General features: G+C 37.1%; 1 protein-coding gene across 1 annotated transcript in view; it reads right to left on the bottom strand.

Moving 5' to 3' along the window:
• P58IPK (dnaJ homolog subfamily C member P58IPK) overlaps positions 1-18,023 on the bottom strand; it is a 156,130-nt gene that overhangs the window by 104,451 nt on the left and 33,656 nt on the right. The window contains exons 2-3 of the mRNA XM_090385370.1: positions 15,285-15,395; positions 553-677 (exon numbers count right to left, since the gene is read on the bottom strand). Of these exons, the coding sequence (XP_090241496.1) occupies positions 553-677; positions 15,285-15,395 (236 nt within the window). The remainder of the gene's footprint in view (positions 1-552; positions 678-15,284; positions 15,396-18,023) is intronic.

The following is an 18,023-nucleotide window of genomic DNA, read 5'->3' as shown; positions in this document are numbered from 1 at the left end:
GCACTATGAGTTACTACAAAGGTTTTTGATTCACAATAAAACAACATATTCCCACCTCATTTCCTATCTATCTGAGCGTGGTCAAATGAGAATATTAAGGGAAAATGGATAGTGGTGCATTGTGTAGCCAAACCAAATCTCTAATCTATCACCAGTCTCTTCTTTCTATAGGGATATTTGAAGTCAGTTGTTTACTACAGCAGATCTCAAAAACTATCAACTGAAAGATATCACAGCAGAAACCTTAACAAAGACATTTCAGAGAGTAATCCTTAGCTCAGATGGGCAATCAGAAGTGTAAAAATTTCAAGGTACATTCAAATAACTAAACATAAATACTGTATATGCTAAGAAGTAAACAAATATTGCTATGGCGACAGACTTTTATAGCCCCTGTATATTCCTACAATATAACAAAGATATCAGATTTTAGATCTGGGTGCATATAAGAATATATAATATTTTGTATTAATATGATTCCTATATCAGATAAAAAGAAATATTTTCAAAAAACACTAAATTATAGTTTAAAAATATCTCTACTCTACTTACTGCTAGAAAATCTGGCTTTAATTCTATAACCTTGGACAGATCCTCTACTGCTGATTTTGACTTTCCTAGGGCTAGATATACTGTTGCTCGTTTAAAATATGTTAAATAATTATGTGGATCTCCTTCTGCAAAAGAAGCAAAATGTATTAATCAAAAGGCGTGACATGGGAAATAACAATTAAAATTAGATTAAATTAATTAAAATGCTAATTCCATATTTTAAAAGCAACAATTTGTTTACTGACTCTGCAACGTTGAAATACAAAACTGCTTAGTTATTGAATTCACTTTGGGGTTCTGTCATCAAGTCAAAGCAAAAATAAAGACTATCTTCAGACAGAGATGAAACTCTAGAAGAGTTAACATCTTCATTCTAGCTATTTTTTTTTAGCATCCAGTATGGCACTAATGCCACAAATAACAACAGACTGAATATTTTTTTGTGACAGTATACATTACATGTTCAATCTCACAACATACATCCTACACCATATGAGAACAGGAAAAATAAGAGTAAGAATATATTATTTTATAAACTTAATCAGAAACAAAGATCACAAAGAGATTTCAAAACTTTGGAATTTGATATATATGCTGCCTGAATCATGAATTAAACCTTATTCAATAAAATGTGCGAGATTCAACACTACTTTAGTGGTACTCCATCTACGGAAGAAGGAGACAGGTTAAGTGTTTAAAGGCTAAATACTAAGAATTTTGATTCCTGTGGATTTATTGAAATACCGAAATATTTAAGGCATGACAGGATATCAACTGAATTATGTAATACAGCATGGTGTCTCACTACTACTTCAAAAATAATTTAAAATACCTGAAAATAGTATGTGCAAAAGAATAGTGCCTTAAGTGATCTTCCTGGTAACCTGCTTTCAATAAACTCTCAATATGATAATTCTCTGTTTGAAAAGTTCCAAAAAGATAAAATTATTTATTGAATCAAAGGTATACACTCCAAAGGGCATTTTTTAATTATAACGCCAATTGAATTTTTAAAATTAGATTAAAAAAGGCTGGTTATATGTTTATCTCTGTAGAGGTTGTAATTCACTGTCTCAGGGCTGTGTTTTGAAAGAATAGGCATAACAGAATTTTTTAAACATATTCAAGCAAGGAAAATGACTAGAAATAGAAGGATATCAGAACAGGAATAAATGGACTTCTTGGGACTAGAAAATACAATGTACTAAGACTAGAATTCAAGAAAATGGAATTCCATTAAATAAATGGTTAAGAAATAAAGCTAACACATAACAAACGAAATAATTTGCAATTTGAAAACAAAAGATGGAATATTCTTCACTTCCTTAGTATATTTAGAGAAGGAATTTATTACTTGCTTAGCCATGTAATTTGTAATAATTATGAAACCAAATTTATCACTAAATAGTGATAGGTTTTTAAAGAAAACTTAAATAGGTTTTCTGTAAAAAATTAAATAAACAAGTATTAAGTTCAAATTGAGGAAAAACAAAAGACTACTGTTCTCCAAAGAAACAGTCAAGGATTTGGCCTTTTTTTTTTTTTTTTTTTATCTTTTCCATATAAATTCTTTTTACTCTATAAAACTGAGACTACAAATAATTTTCCTTCTCCAATTATATTAAATAATTTTTACTATAACTTTTTTGAATTGAGTAAAAAAGTTTCTTTACTGACGAGTAACATCCTATTTTTAGAATTAATTTCACTGAATTAATTTGTTTACTGTTTTAATCTGAAAAGCACAGATTAATTAATGTGCTCAATTAATTAATTGATGAACTAATAAACTGTTTCAATCTGAAAAGCACAAATTAATTAATCACACAGGAAAATATCTGAGCTGTGAGGAAGATGTTTGAACATCTAATGAAATCTTTTCATTAGTTTCCCCACAAACATTTCTATGCAGGACATTAAAAAATGCCAAGCAACATCAAACATTACTTGGGTGTTTGGCCTTTAAGCCTGTCCCAAATGTACTGTTTGGGATAGGCTTAAAGCAGTTGCGCATTCAGGATTTAGCATGGTATCATGTGACAAACTGTGAGTACTGGAACATAGCTATGAACTTTTGACTTTCAAAAAGCTGGAGATTGGTAACTGTAAGCAGCAGGAAAACAGACTTTTTATCAAAAACAAGCAGAAATAAGGGGCTCAAAAATCAGGAGAGTTTTTTTAAAGTTCACACTGCACTACAAATGAAATTTCACTAACAACACATGAATTTTTATTAAAATATATGCTAAAAGATTGTTCATCTCTACAGCATGCTTTCAAACACTGATGATTTTTCTTATGGTTTCTCTTTGGATTGTCTGTTAGAAATCAACTGATTGTGACTACTCCAAGGAAGATATTGAGAAATAGTGAGATGACAGTTTTTGCCCTTCTTTGTACTCTCTCTCTAGCAACTCTACATCTTTCCTAAAATGAGGCCTCCAGACCTATACACAGTACTCCATGTGTGCCTGACCACTGCCTTGTATAACGGGATTATCACCTCCCTGTCCCTGCTAGCAAAAGTCCTATATATCATTGACAAGACTCCATGACCTGCCCTGGCAGCCCATCTGCACTGCTCAGCGAACTTCATATTTGGCTGCACAATTACTCCCAGGTCTTTTTCACTTTCCACTTCCATGAGTGTAGTACAGCCCAGTTGGTACGTTTCTCTTTGGTTATTGCTACCCATATGCATTTGCAAATTTTAAACTTCAGTTGCCACTTCTCAGCCCATTTTCCCAACTTATCTAGATAAGTTGGGAAAATGGGAAAACATCTATTTCTTTATTACAATAAAGTACCCATTCCCCCTCACTGAATAAAACAATCTTGTTTTAGACCCTTCACAACCTTGGCAGAAGAATCACATGAGATAAATCAAACCATCCTTCTGGTTTAGTCTACTATGGCATTCAACTCCCAAAATAACAGATAATTTAAAAATTGTTGTAAAAAATTTGCACATAACATTCTTCAACATATCTAGGAGTAACAACCTCAGTACTTACTTGTGGGGTAAGCTGGACTGGAGAGCTATGTTTGAATTTTCACATGTTAACATATCATTTAAAAGGAACACGTAAATTGCTTGATTTAACAGAAAAGAGGAACATGAACAGACTTTCCTGTCTGCTCATATTCCTCTCTCATATCTAGAGTTATCATCTTACTTGGCCAGTTTAAGATTGCTTTTACCAAAAGTTTGCAATAAAGTTCTTTTTCTTTGGGAGTTTAATTTTTTTTTTCTTTCAAAACTTTTGGATCATGAACTGGATTTGAACAGAAGTCAGTGTCACTCACTAGTAACTGTTTGTACTTTTCAATTTGGTAACTCAGAAAAGTGTTCATATGGTTTTTCTTAACACTTTTAACCTATTCTTTAAACAGACTTCTCAGAGGATGCTACTGTTCTACCACCTTATATAAACACCCAAAGGCAGCCAACATGTATATAAATGCTTCAAATGTGTTTTACTTTAGTTGCATGTATTACTTGAAACTGTTTGCATTTATTTTCCCTCTTAGCACTTTTTTCTAGATAGTAGTAAGTGACCACAAAATATTCATTCACTTTCACAATAAGGGATACAGTCCACTTTTTTGACATAAAAATTAATGACATAATGGCTTAACATAATCAACACTAAGTGTCAGATGTTTTTTAAAAAAAAATCCCACGTGGTTTCAGGTTGTTCAGAAAAACATGTCAATGGCATATCTTACAGAATCAGCTTCAAATGCTGGAACTGAGAGCAAGCTGCTGATATGAATAAACATTAACATTACAATTAGTAGAGGCATAGGATGCAAGAAAGCAAGCTTATAAACCATCAGCCAAAAAAAAAAAAAAAAAAAAAAACCCCTTCCCATTTCACTGATCCATTTTTTCCAAATATTTCTCTAGTTCTGCCTTCAATTCACTTATGCTATCAACTTCCACAATAACAGATGGAAATTTGTTCCAGCATCAACTACCTGCTGGCTAAAGGCCAATTACCACACATTTATCCTACAACAGTCTTTTCTCAGTTTGAATCTATTTCCCCTCAGGTTTGTAATCTAAGCAAGAGGAAGAATCCCATCAGCATCGAGACTGCTCAATCCATTCAAGGCCTTATACATCTCAATCAGATCTCCTCGCAGGTGCCTAGTCTACAGAAGCTGTAATTTGCAGAACTTAAGCGCCCCCTTTATTCCCTTCACCAGTCTTGCCCTTCTCTGTACTTGTTCTAGCAACTCTACATCTTTCCTAAAATGAAGCCTCCAGACTTGTGCACAGTACTCAAGGTGTGGCTGGACCACTGCCTTATACAAGAGGATAACCACCACCTTATCCCTGCTCACAAAATTCCTGTATACATTTGACAAGAACCCATGACCTGCTCTAGCAGCCTGTCTGCACTGCTTAGAAAACTTCATATCTGACTGCACAATTACCACCCAGTTGGTACATTTCTCTGGGGTTACTGCTACCCATATGCAGTACTTTGCATTTGTCAATGTTAAACTTCAGTTGCCACTTCTCGGCCCATCTGCCTAACTTTTCAAGATCCTGTTGCAGCAACATACTGTCATTACTGTTATTAACAACGTGCCAACCTTTGTATCATCTGCAAACTTTTACATTAAGCTTGATATACCTTCATTAATACCACTGATAAATATAAAAAACAACAATGGACCCAAAACCGAGCCCTGAGGAACACCACTAATAATATTAGTCCATGCAGTATCCATTGATTACCACTCAACCATCCTTTTATGCATTGCAGCAACTTGCCCTTAATGCCATACTGCTCCAATTTGTATAATAGTCTTCCGTGTGCAACGGTATCAAACACTTTCCTGAAATATATGATTTCAAAATTATTTTTTGCATCCAGTTCTTTTGTGACCACATTATAGTATCCAATCAAATTGGTCAGAGAAAAGTTCCCCTTAAGAAACACATGCTGTGTCTAAATTATTACTGCTGTCTTGTCGAGATGATCCTGCAATGCTTCTGTAACCAGTGACTCCATTATTTTCCCTGGAACAGAAGTCAAACTAACAGGTCTGTAATTACAGGTGCCACCCTTTGATCCCTTTTGTGAACTGGACATATACTTGCACATCTCCAGTACATGGGTACCTCCCCTAAGTCCAAGCAAGCTCTCATAATTATAGCTAAGGTTTGCTTGCTTCCTTTGCTGCCTTCAATAATATAACTGGATAGATTCCATCTGCCCCAGGTGTCTTTCTTATGTTTAGCTTCAACAATTTCTCCTCCACTTTGCTCTCTTTTAACTTCCTGTTAGAGTTTGATAAATATCTGGCCCTCTACTCCATGAATAACTCCTCATGTGTGAATGTAGATGCAAAATACTCATTTCATTTGGCAGCAATCTGAGAATGATCATCTACAGTTAAACCACTGATATCATGTGGACCAATCTGATTCGTCCATTTCCCTTTTATAATTTATGTGAGTAAAGAAGTCTTTGCTGTTTTTTTTTTGCATCCTTTGCCAAAGATGTCTCATAATCTGCCTTCATTTGCCTAACCTCCTTTGTGACCTGATTACAGACTAGCTTGTATCTACCATAGGCTTCTGTGTTGCCTGACAATTTATGTGCATCCATGAATTTTTCCCTTTACCCCCGATGGTAGTTACATCTTTAAGTAAATCTCACATCAGTTCACTGTGATCACTGCCACCTAGTGGTTCCTTTATCTGTAAATTCTTAATTGCATAAATAATCACTGCTTATAATCAGATCAAGAGCATTGCTCCATCTTGTTGCCTCTCTAACATGCTGCTGTATAAAACAATCATCCAATAAATCCACAAAAGTCTTACTAGTGTGCGAGTGACCAAACCACAAGGGGAGTTAAAATGGGAAGTTAAAATCTCCCATTATAAAACACTGATTTACTGGCCCACTGTATTTCTCTGTATAATTGTTCATTGTACTCATCAGTCATTAGGCCTATAACAAACTCCTACCCTCATTTTTGCTTTCCCAGTGTTTTCACACACAAGCTGACTCAACATTGCACTGTCCATCTATGTCAACTGGATGCCCTTCCTTAGATTTTATGTGTTTCTTAACTAATAGCATAATCCCTCCTCCCTTCCTATCCTGTCTAGCCTTTCTGTACACATTGTACTCCCCAAATTCCAATTCTGCATCCCCTATAGCTGAGCGACACCACGTCTCTGATATCCCAACAGTATCCTCCTTGTATGTCTTAAACAGCACTTAAAATTCATCAAATTTATTCACTATACTCCTAGCACTGGTGTACAGGCAAATATACATGCACCTGATCTTTTAGTTACTCTAACACAGCCCATGTATTTATTTGTTTCATGACTCCCAGCAGTTCCTGAAATCCTCAGCAACTCGCTTTCTGGGCTGCTGCTCTTTCCAATAGAAGCAGTGCAAGAAGGGGCCTTCGTAGCCAGGAGCAGCAGTGCATAGCATACACTTCTTGATTAGACCATGGTTCGAATAATTACAGAATTTAAAAACTGTAAAACAGTTTTTAAATTCTGTCCAGTGGGATCAACTGACGATGTTACCAACAGTAAATTCTAAGTGGGAAGCATTCAAGGAATTAATTGTGGATGCTACTAAAAGTTTCATACCTATTAAGAAATATTGTTCAAGGTTTAGGCCTAAATGGTTATCAAATGAACTAATGAGACTCGTGACAGAGAAGAAAAATGCATGCGATTCATATAAATTATCAAGCGACTCAGAAGCCTATGGCAGATATAAGCTAGTCTGTAATCAGGTCACAAAGGAAGTTAGGCAGGCGAAGGCAGATTACGAGAAATCTTTGGAAAAAGATGCTAAGAAAAACAGCAAGGATTTCTTTACTTATATAAACTCTAAAAGAAAGGGAAGGGATGAATCTGATTGGTCCACTTGATATCGATGATTCGACTATTGATGATCCTGCTCAGATAGCAAAAAAACTGAATGAGTATTTTGCATCTGCATTCACACATGAGGAATTATTAAGGTTTCAAAATGGCAGAAGGTTATCAAATTGTAGCAGGGTGCTTAATGGTTTTGTAATAACTGAGAGCAGAGTGGATGAGAAATTGTTGAAGTTAAACATAAGAAAGGCACCTGGGGTGGATGGGATCTATCCAGTTATATTAAAGGAGGCGGCAAAGCAACTAAGCAAACTCTTAGCCATAATTATGAGAGCATCCTTGGACTTAGGGGAGGTCCCCACGGACTGGAGATGTCAAAATGTATCCCCAATTCACAAAGGGGGATCGAAGGGTGACACTAGTAATTACAGACCAGTTAGTTTAACTTCTGTTCTGGGTAAAATAATGGAGTCACTGGTTAAAGATGCATTGCAGGATCACCTAGACAAGACTGCAGCAATAATTCAGACACAGCGTGGGTTTGTTAAGGGAAAGTCTTGTCTGACAAATTTGATAGAATATTATGATGTGGTTACAAAGGAACTGGATGCAAAAAAATAATTTTGATATCATATATTTGGATTTCAGGAAAGCTTTTGACACTGTTGCGCATGGAAGACTATTGTACAAATTGGAGCAGAATGGTATTAAGGGTAAGTTGCTACAATGGATAAAAGGATGGTTAAGTGGGAGAAGACAGAGGGTGGTAATCAATGGGTGCTGCTCTTCGTGGACTAATGTTATTAGTGGAGTACCACAGGGTTCGGTGTTGGGTCCACTGTTGTTTTGTATATTTATCAATGATATTGATGAAGGTATGTCAGGCTTAATGTCGAAGTTTGCAGATGATACAAAGGTTGGCAGGGTTGTTAATGGGAGTAATGGCAGTGTGCTTCTGCAACAGGATCTAGATAATTTGGGCAGATGGGCTAAGAAGTGGCAACTGAAGTTTAACCTTGACAAATGCAAAGTACTGCACATGGGTAGAAGTAACCCCAGAGAAACGTACCAACTGTGTGGTAATACACTTAAGATGGTAGAAAATGAAAAACAGCTTGGAATAATTGTGCAGTCAGATATGAAGTTTTCTGAGCAATGCAGACAGGCTGCCAGGGCAGGTCATGGGGTTTTGTCAAACATATATAAGCAATTTTTCTAGCAGGCAGAAGGTGGTTATTTTCCCTTTGTATCAGCCAAGGGTCAGGCTGCGCCTTGAGTACTGCATACAGGTCTGGAGGTCTCATTTTAGAAAATGATGTAGATTTGCTTGAGCGTGTACAGAGAACGGCAACAAGATTGGTGAGGGGAATGAAGGGACCTTCTTACAAAGAGAGGCTTGAGTTCTGCAAATTGCAGTGGCTGGAGACTAGGCACCTGCGCGGTGATCTGATTGAGGTGTATAAGGCCTTGAATGGGTTGAGCATGCTGAATTCTGATGGGATCCTTCCACTTGTTCAGATTACGAACATATGGGGGACATAAATTCAAATTAAGAAAAGACAGATGTAGAATAGATGTGTGGAAATTTGCCTTTAGCCAGCGGGTGGTTAATTGCCGGAAAAAACTTCCATCTGTTGTTGTTGTGGAAGTTGATAGGTTAAATAAATTTAAGGAGGAACTGGACAGGCATTTGGAGTTAATGGTGTAATTTTTTTTTTTTTTTTGGCTGATGCTGCATAAGCTCATACACTTGCTTTCTTGCGTCACATGCCACTACTGCTACTACCACTACTTATTTTCGACATTGACCTGTACTTGCTAATAAACCTACAGATCTCCTACACTTAATGTCATTAGTGCCAACGTGTACAACGCTATCACCTTTGGTGCCTTTAAAAGATGATATCTGCTCTAAAACATCATAAACTTTTGTCCCTGATAGATATGTCGTGGTCCTATTTCACCTATCCTTTTTGCATAATATATTTCCTATTTCCCTGACAATTGAGTCACCGACAATAATTAGCTCCTGTAGGACCAGCACATTCTGCTCTGAAGATTGCCGCTGTATTGCCTGGTGCACAAGACTGAGCTCTACTGTTGTCTCTACTGTGTGTCAAGACTGAGGTCTCCAAGAGCACAACTCTTGCAGACCGTCTGCTCTGGCTTTGACGTTAGCATTAGCTAGGGCACATGATGCCAGAAAGCAAGCTTATATAGCCTCAAAAAAAAAAAAAAAAAAAAAATCCCACACCACCCTTCTCATTTCATTCATCCACCCGCTCCAAATGTTTGTCTAGTTTTGCCTTGAATCTGTTTAAGTTATCCACTTCTACAAAGATAGATGGAAGTTTGTTCCCGCAATCAACCACCTGCTGGCTAAAGGCAAACTTCTGCACATCCATCCTACAACTGTCTTTCCTCAATTTGAATTTATGTTCTCTCAGGTGATTATTCTGAGCAAGAGGAAGAATCATATCAGCATTGAGCATGCTCAAACCATTCAAGACTTTATAATACACCGCGCAGGTGTATAAAGTCAGATCACCCCGCAGGTGCCTAGTCTCCAGACACTAATTTGCAAAACTTAAGCCTTTCTTCGTAAGAGCAACCCTTTGTTCCGTTCACTAAATTCTCTGTACTTGTTCCAGCAGCTCTACATCCTTCTTAAAATGAGGCCTCCAGACCTGTATATACTACTCAAGGTGTGGTCTGACCATTGCCTTATACAAGGGGGATAAGCACCTTCTTAATCCTACTGGAAATATTCTTGTATATCATTGACAAGACACCATGGGCTACTCTTGCAGACCATCTGCACTACTCAGAAAACTTCATATCTGTTTGCACAATTACCCCCAGGTCCTTTTCACTCTCTACCTCTGTCAGTGTAGTACCACACAATTGATACGTTACTCTGGAGTTACTACTTCCCATATGCAGTAATTTACATTGCTCCAATTTGTGCAGAAGGCTTTCGATACTGTCAAAATTATTCTTTGCATCCAGTTCCTTTGTGACTACATTATAGTATCCAATCAAATTTGTCAGACAAGACTTTCCCTTAACAAACCCAAGCTGTATCCAAGCTATAACTGAAGTCTTGTGTAGACGATCCTGAAATGCTTCTTTAACCAGTGCCTCCATTAATTTCCCTGGAACAGAAGTTAAACTAACGGGTCTATAATTACTCGTGTCACCCTTTGATCCTCCTTTGTGGATTGGGGTCATTTGCACATTTCCAGTCCACGGGTACCTTCCCTGAGTCCAAGGAAGCTGTCATAATTATGGCTAAGGGTTTGCTTACTTCCTTTGCTGCCTCCTTTAATATAACTGGATAGATTCCATCTACCCCAGGTGCCTTTCTTATGTTTATCTTCAACAATTTCTCCTCCTACTTTACTCTCAGTTATCTAGCTTACTGCCAGAGTTTAATACACCTCTGGCTTTCACCTCCCTGAATAACTCCTCATGTGTGAATGTCGATGCAAAATATTCATTTAGTTTGTTAGCTAGCTGAGCAGGATTATCAACAGTTGACCCATCGATATCAAGTGGACCAATCTGTTTCATTCCCTTCCTTCTAGAGTTTACGTAAGTAAAGAACTCTGTTGTTTTTCTTTGCATCCTTTGCGAGAGATTTCTAGAAATTTGCCTTTGCCTGCCTAACCTCCATTGTGACTTGGTGACAGACCAGCTTATATCTATAGGCTTCTGTGTCACATGTTAATTTATATGTATCCCATGCATTTTTCTTCTCTGCCACATGTCTAATTAGTTCATCTGACATCCATTTAGGCCTAAATCTTAAACAATATTTCTTAGTTGGTATGAAAAGCCTAGTAGCTTCCAAGATTATTTCTTTGAATGCTTCCCATTTTGCATTTGCTGTTGGTAACATCATCAGTTGGTCCTTTACGAAAGCAAAAACCCTTCCCTTTACCCCTGATAAGTTACCTCTTTGAGTAAATTCCACTTCAGCACACTGTATTCACTGCCACCTAGTGGTTCCTTTATCTGCAGATTCTTAATGCATGAAAAATCACTACTGATAATCAGCTCAAGCGTATTACTCCCTCTAGTTGCCTCCCAAACATGCCACTGTAGAAAACAATCATCCAATAAATCCACAAAAGCCTTGCTAATGTGTGAGTGACCAACCCACAAATTCCAGTCAATCTCTGGAAAATGAAAATCACCCATTATAAGACACTCTGATTTACTGGCCAATTGCTCATTATACTCATCAGATTCATTAGACCTATAGCACACATCTACTCTCATTTTTCCTTTCCCAGTGCTTATGTCACACCAAACAGACTCAACATTGCATTGTCCACCAACGTAAATTGGATGTACTTCCTTAGATTTCATGTGTTTCTTAACTAATAGCATAACCCCTCCTCCTTTCCTGTCCTGTGTATCCTTTCTGGAATTTGGGGAGTACACATTGTACTCCCCAAATTCCAATTCTGCACTGCTTATATCAGTGTGACACCATGTTTCTGATATCCCAACAATATCTACCTTTGATATCTTGAATAGCACTTCAATCTCATCAAATTTATTAACTATACTCCTAGCATTGGTGTACACACAAGTATACTTTTTGAAAACGAAATGCTCAAGGTATAATCCTTATGGGTTTTAGTTATTAACTATATAATATTGGTGTAGATACACCATAGTTAACCCATAAATTTGAACTACGTATGTAGTGTAAAAGGTATCGTTTTAATAGTATCTCATATTGTGGGTGCCTTCACAACGAGATAGCTGGTATTGCACTATTTCAAATTTATTTGAAGTAGTGCAATACCAGCTATCTCATCTAAATTGCACTACTTTAAATAAATTTGAATTAGTGCAATTTGATCCTTTGGCATCTCTCATATCGTGGATATAACTTCGCAACTGTGATGGCACGTTGCACTACCTGCCTGCCCACTAGCTTCGAAACGATCATCTGGGTGGTGGTATCCTCTGAAAATAAATAACAATAGTCTTCTCTGCTAGAGAAGTGTTATTTATTTGAAGTAGTGCAATACCAGCTATCTCGTTGTGAAGGCGCCCACAATATGAGGTACTATTAAAACGATGCCTTTTACAGTACATACGTAGTTCAAATTTATGGGTTAACTATGGTGTATCTACACAAGTATACATACACCTATTTCTACTCTTAGTTACTTTAACACAGCCCATGTATTTACTTGTTCCACTATAACTCCCAGCAGTCCTGGGAGTCATAGTGGAACATTGCCTTGCTTTCCAGGCTGCTGCTCAACTACCTTTCAATAGAAGCAGTGCAAGAATCACTTTCACCTCTGCCAGCAGCTACTGTTAATCTATTAGTCCATTTATCCCCCCAAGCTAGCAGTTTTCCGACCCACCTAACTCCGCCTCAGTAGTATCAGCAAATATTCTTGCACCCTTTCTATTTAAGTGTATCCCATCCCTGTAGAAGCAGTCTCTCCTGTTAACAAGCCAAGACCAGGCTGAGAAAAATTCTACCCCTTGCACAATTTCTCCATGGCAGAATTTATCGACAAGGCTTTCATCATATACTCTCTCCTATCATGTCTGGGCAGAATTGCAAACACTTTCAAATTCAACCCTAACTCATGGCTTTTTTTCAACAGTGACCTGAACTTGTTAAGTAATTCCGCCAGTCTCCTACTCTTAATATCATTAGTTCCAACTTGTACAACAATATCACCCTTTATGCCCTTAAAAGATGATATCTGCTCTACAATGTCATCAACCTTTGCCCCAGCAGACATACCCTTGTCCTGTTCCACCTATCCTTTTTGAACAATATGTTCCCCGTTTCCCAGACAATGGAGTCACCGACAACAACTAGTTCCTTTGGGACCAGTGCATTCTGCCTTGGGGGTTGCCACTGTGTTGCGTGATGTTCAAGTGAAAGCTCTGGCATTGATGTGGGCAGCTGAGAGCTTGATGGGCACCTCAATTTAAATCCTTCGAAGGCATCTGCCCTGTCCTTCAAGCTCTCACATAGGTCGATAACAATGCTGAGTTGGCACCTGATTTCCTCACACTCCTTAAATCGTACGCACACACAGACATTCCTCTTGGCAATATCATGTCCCATTCCTGATTGCCCCACAAACATCAAACAAGCAGTGTATTTCAAAAAGTTGTGATTCAGAGGAGAACTGTGGCTCAGTTCTCCTCTGAGTCACAGCAATCCCATTAGTTTGAGCCTTTTGCTTTGCTGCTCTGAGTCATGATTTCTATTCAATTTCAAATAAAATTCTAATACAAAATATAACCCTAAACTTATATCCCAATGCAATTATAACACTATATATATATATATATATATATATATATATATATATATATATATATATATGTATTTCAGTATCGAATATTATCTCCAAGTTACGTTATATGACTTTCTTATCTCCTGTCAAGTTATATGTATTAATTTGTAATGTTATGTTTGTAAAAACTAGGGCGTTGTATTTATTTAGTTAAAAAAGTACTATGTAATTGCCAATGAAATTTAATAAGATTAGTAAATTTTACTGATTAATTTATACTACTATACTTGCTATCTAGTTTTTCGTTAAACCTTACGCTACCTAGTTCAGGGTACACGCTGTATTGTATAACAATGGCAGCAAGTTACGAACAGTAAATCTACGGACCCGAGGTATTAATTACTTTCAAAATCGCGCTATCTAAATTCAAAATAAATCACAGAGCTTGACTAGGTCTATAAGCTACTTATAGAAAATAATTTAATCTAAAATTAAGTCAATAAAATGGCTAAATATAATTAAAACAGTGTTCGTGAGAGCTGAAAAACTTATTCAACTTGTGGATTAGATACCCTTACCGATACTAAGTAATAACCTACAAAACCTAAGTTCAAATTAAACTAAAGTATTGTTACTAGGAATATAAAGCAACTTGGGCAGCTGAGAGCTTGATGAGCCCCCCCATTTTAATTCCTTTGAGGGCAACTACCTGACACTTCAAGCTCTCATAGACACCCATCAGAATGCTGAGTTGGCACCTAATTTATTCACATTCTCTGCACCTAGCACGCACAAATCCTCCATGGCTAGATCATGTCCTGTTCGAGAGAAAGATCCACAAACATGTCACATTTTGCCCATTTTTTTAGACTATGATGCATTGGAGAATCCTTCCGTCACCCCCTTCGGTTTTCCCTGGAACCACAGCACTTTTGCTACTTTGTGCATGTTGCTTTGCTGCTCTAGTCTGGGCATAATTTAGGTTTAAATACAATTAATTAACAATCAAAATTAAGTTTTTTTTTATAAATTTAATTGATTAATTCCCAATACTATACTAAGCTAACAGATTCCTACTGCAGTGCTACGTATTACACTATCTACATATCAGATATATGATAAAATAACATCATTGTCACTGTGAAGTCTTGTGTATATCATATGTCTTCTGAAATTTTACACTTATTTCTTTGGCATCTTACTGAAGGAAGTTGCTAATTAACTTTGCACCACACAAGTGTAACAAAATGGTAACATGTTCTTATTTTGCATTCCAATTTTGCAACATGGGCTAACATAATTGTCTGTAAATTAACAAAAATAGCTAAAATTCAGAGAATTTTTTAAAATTACACTGATTTTAATGTAGTTTTACCATTACTTCGTGAAAAAGATATAGGAAAAAAAAACTATCTGCATAGTCCCTTTCCCCATTCAATGTGTCAAGGTTTGCTTTGTATAAATTTATATACCAATCTAGATAATTAAACGAGATTAGAAATTTATAAAATATTTCCCACAATAAAATACTGTATGGGGAGAAACAATTTCCATAACGTATTACTTACCAACAGCTGCATGATAATGTGACAATGCATCACTATACTGTCCCTTTGATAAGAACTGTTTACCCATTTCTAAATGTCCTTCAATTTCTGCTTGAGTTGCTGTATTTGCACCTATGGATTGAAAGAGCACAATTAAATATTAAAGTCTCAAAATATAATAAAAACTGCCACATTCAAGCAATTACAATATCATTAAAATGATATCACACTGCTTGTCTGTGTTTAACAATACTATCACTTCCAAGAATATTGAAACTAAATAAAATAAAATATCCTAGATTTTTTGTTCTATATGGTAAAAAAATATATATAAATAAAAAATAAAATAAAATAATTTTTTTTTTAAATCATTGCGGTAAGTTGAACTTAGTGAAATCTAATTATTAAAAGATCTTAGGAGCAAATAACTGTTTACTTAACAGATTCAATAATATCCACCCACTTGCTTTAATCTCTCAGTTGCAACATTATAACAAAAGATTTTGTTCAAAAATCAACTAAGGATAAAAATTATCCTTAGTTGAAAAGTAAAACCAAAACTTTAAGAGAGAGAGAGAGAGAGAGAGAGAGAGAGAGAGAGAGAGAGAGAGAGAGAGAGAGAGAGAGAGAGAGAGTGTTAAAAGTAGAAGGGAATCACCAAGAAAGAGAAGAATGATGATATTCCACTCAGGACCCTGGGTGTGCCAAGCCCATACTCACCCAATGTGAGCCCCTGGAGTTTTATACAGGCATAAATAAAACACTAAAGTCAAATCAGTCATAAAATACAAATTAAATAAAAACTAATAAGTCAACAGATAAAAGTGTTAAAATCAAAATAAAAAATTATCTTTTTAAGGTGAACTGCTCCTTTAGTAACTTAAAGTTCAACTTTATCAGTTTTTATTTTCATAAAAATCGTTATTAACATTTATTTGACTGCTGAAAGAAATCGTTTGTCATGTTTCCTAATGTACAAATCTGCAATTCTGCCCAGACACAATAGGAGGAAGTACAAATGTGATGAGAGCTTTGCCAATTAATTTGGTCCTAGAAAGTTTGTGCAAGGCTCATAGGGTAAAATTTTCCTTCAGTGTGATCCGTGCTTGTTAACATGAGAAAATGATTCTACAGGGATGGGATACACTTAAATAAAAAAGGGTGCAAGTATATTTGCTGAAGCTATCGAGGTAGTGTTAGGTGGGTTGGAAAACTGCTGGCTTAAGGAGTACACAGACTAATAGATTAACAACAACCATAGGCAGAAGAGAAAATGATTCTTGCACTGCTTCTATTGGAACATGCAACAGCCTGGACAGTAAGGTACCAGGGATTTCAACACCTGCTGTGGATCATCATGGAACAAGGAAATACATGAGCTATGTTATGGTAACTAAGACTAAGATCAGGTGCATGTATACTTACATATACACCAATGGTAGGAGCATAGTAAACAAATTTGATGAACTTGAAGTGCTGTTCAAGTCATCAAATGCAGACATTCTGGGGATATCAGAGATGTGGTACCACTGAGATATAAAAGATGCAGAATTTGAATATGGGGTAAACACTGTACACTATCCTTTCTGTATATAGTACACTGTATACAGAAAGGATAGTGTACAGTGTTTACTGTCTTATGGAACTGAGGATCCCCCAACTCTGCATAATATACTCTATATCGCAGTACAAATTCCATAAAGGCCATAAATAGTGTGAGTTATTGTATAGTCTGTGCAGTGAGTTATGTTTGTATGTTGTTCTTTCAGTGCCTTAACTGTGGGCTCAAGTAACTGAGGACCCCCATTGCCCATCCAGCATCATGAGGAGATGGGCCACAGTGTAAGGTTCTCTGGCTGAGATGAACCCTGGCTTTTCCAAACATTGCTAGGGAGAGCCACCCCCTTTAAAAAAAATACATAGAAAGTAGTTTGATTAGAGGAGTACAAGTGAAGGTAAAGAAGGTGGATGGTAGGGAGACTTCTACCTGAAAAACAGAAATTAAAAAGATAGAGGGCCATCCCCTGTGGTCAAGTCCATCCTCCATGGGGGGAGAGAACTGTAAAGAACAGAGAAAGATCTAGGATGGTAGGGACCACCAGGCAAAATGATTGGTTGGGAGGTGGGGGATTTCAAAAGGTAAGTAAAGTCACATGGTCAGAGTGATAAAATTTTTATATCCCACTATAAATAATATAGCGTATAGTGTTAAAAGGGTATTGTGTATATTGTCAAGCAGCACCGGGGGTTTCTCTTACAAACCGCATAATGTACATTGTGATGCTACAAGCTCTGTAAATGCCAGAGATGATATGTTTTAGTGTTGGTAGTGTTTGTCTGTTGTTCCTCTGGAATTTTGCTGGGTAGGCCCCCTAGAGGGTCCCCACATTACCCATCCTGGCCTCAGAGAGGTAGCCAGGTGTAGTACATGTAGAAGTTCTCTGGCAGGGGCACACCCTGGACTATACCCAAGCTTGCCAGGGAGGGCCTGGCAAGCTTGGGTATAGTCCAGTAATGGGAGAGGACATGAAAGGAGGTGACAGTGAAGAGGGAGGGAACAGATGAAGGTTAAGATGGGTGATGGGAAAGCAAGCTGTCCACCTGGAAATAGCAACTTAATGGGACAGAGGCGCACCCCTGTGGGAGGAGCCCACCCACACATGGGGGGGAGACAAGGAAAAGTAAAAGGTTGTCGTGGGGTCAGAGTGCCCTATATTGGGGGGGGTCTGCTCTGTGGATACATGGTGCCACTCAGCATGA

The sequence above is a fragment of the Mastigoproctus giganteus genome, chromosome 1 (assembly GCF_048544385.1).
Source record: "Mastigoproctus giganteus isolate SK-2022 chromosome 1, ASM4854438v1, whole genome shotgun sequence".
Taxonomy (NCBI): Eukaryota; Metazoa; Arthropoda; class Arachnida; order Uropygi; family Thelyphonidae; genus Mastigoproctus; species Mastigoproctus giganteus.
This window is presented reverse-complemented; position numbering and strand designations above follow the sequence as displayed.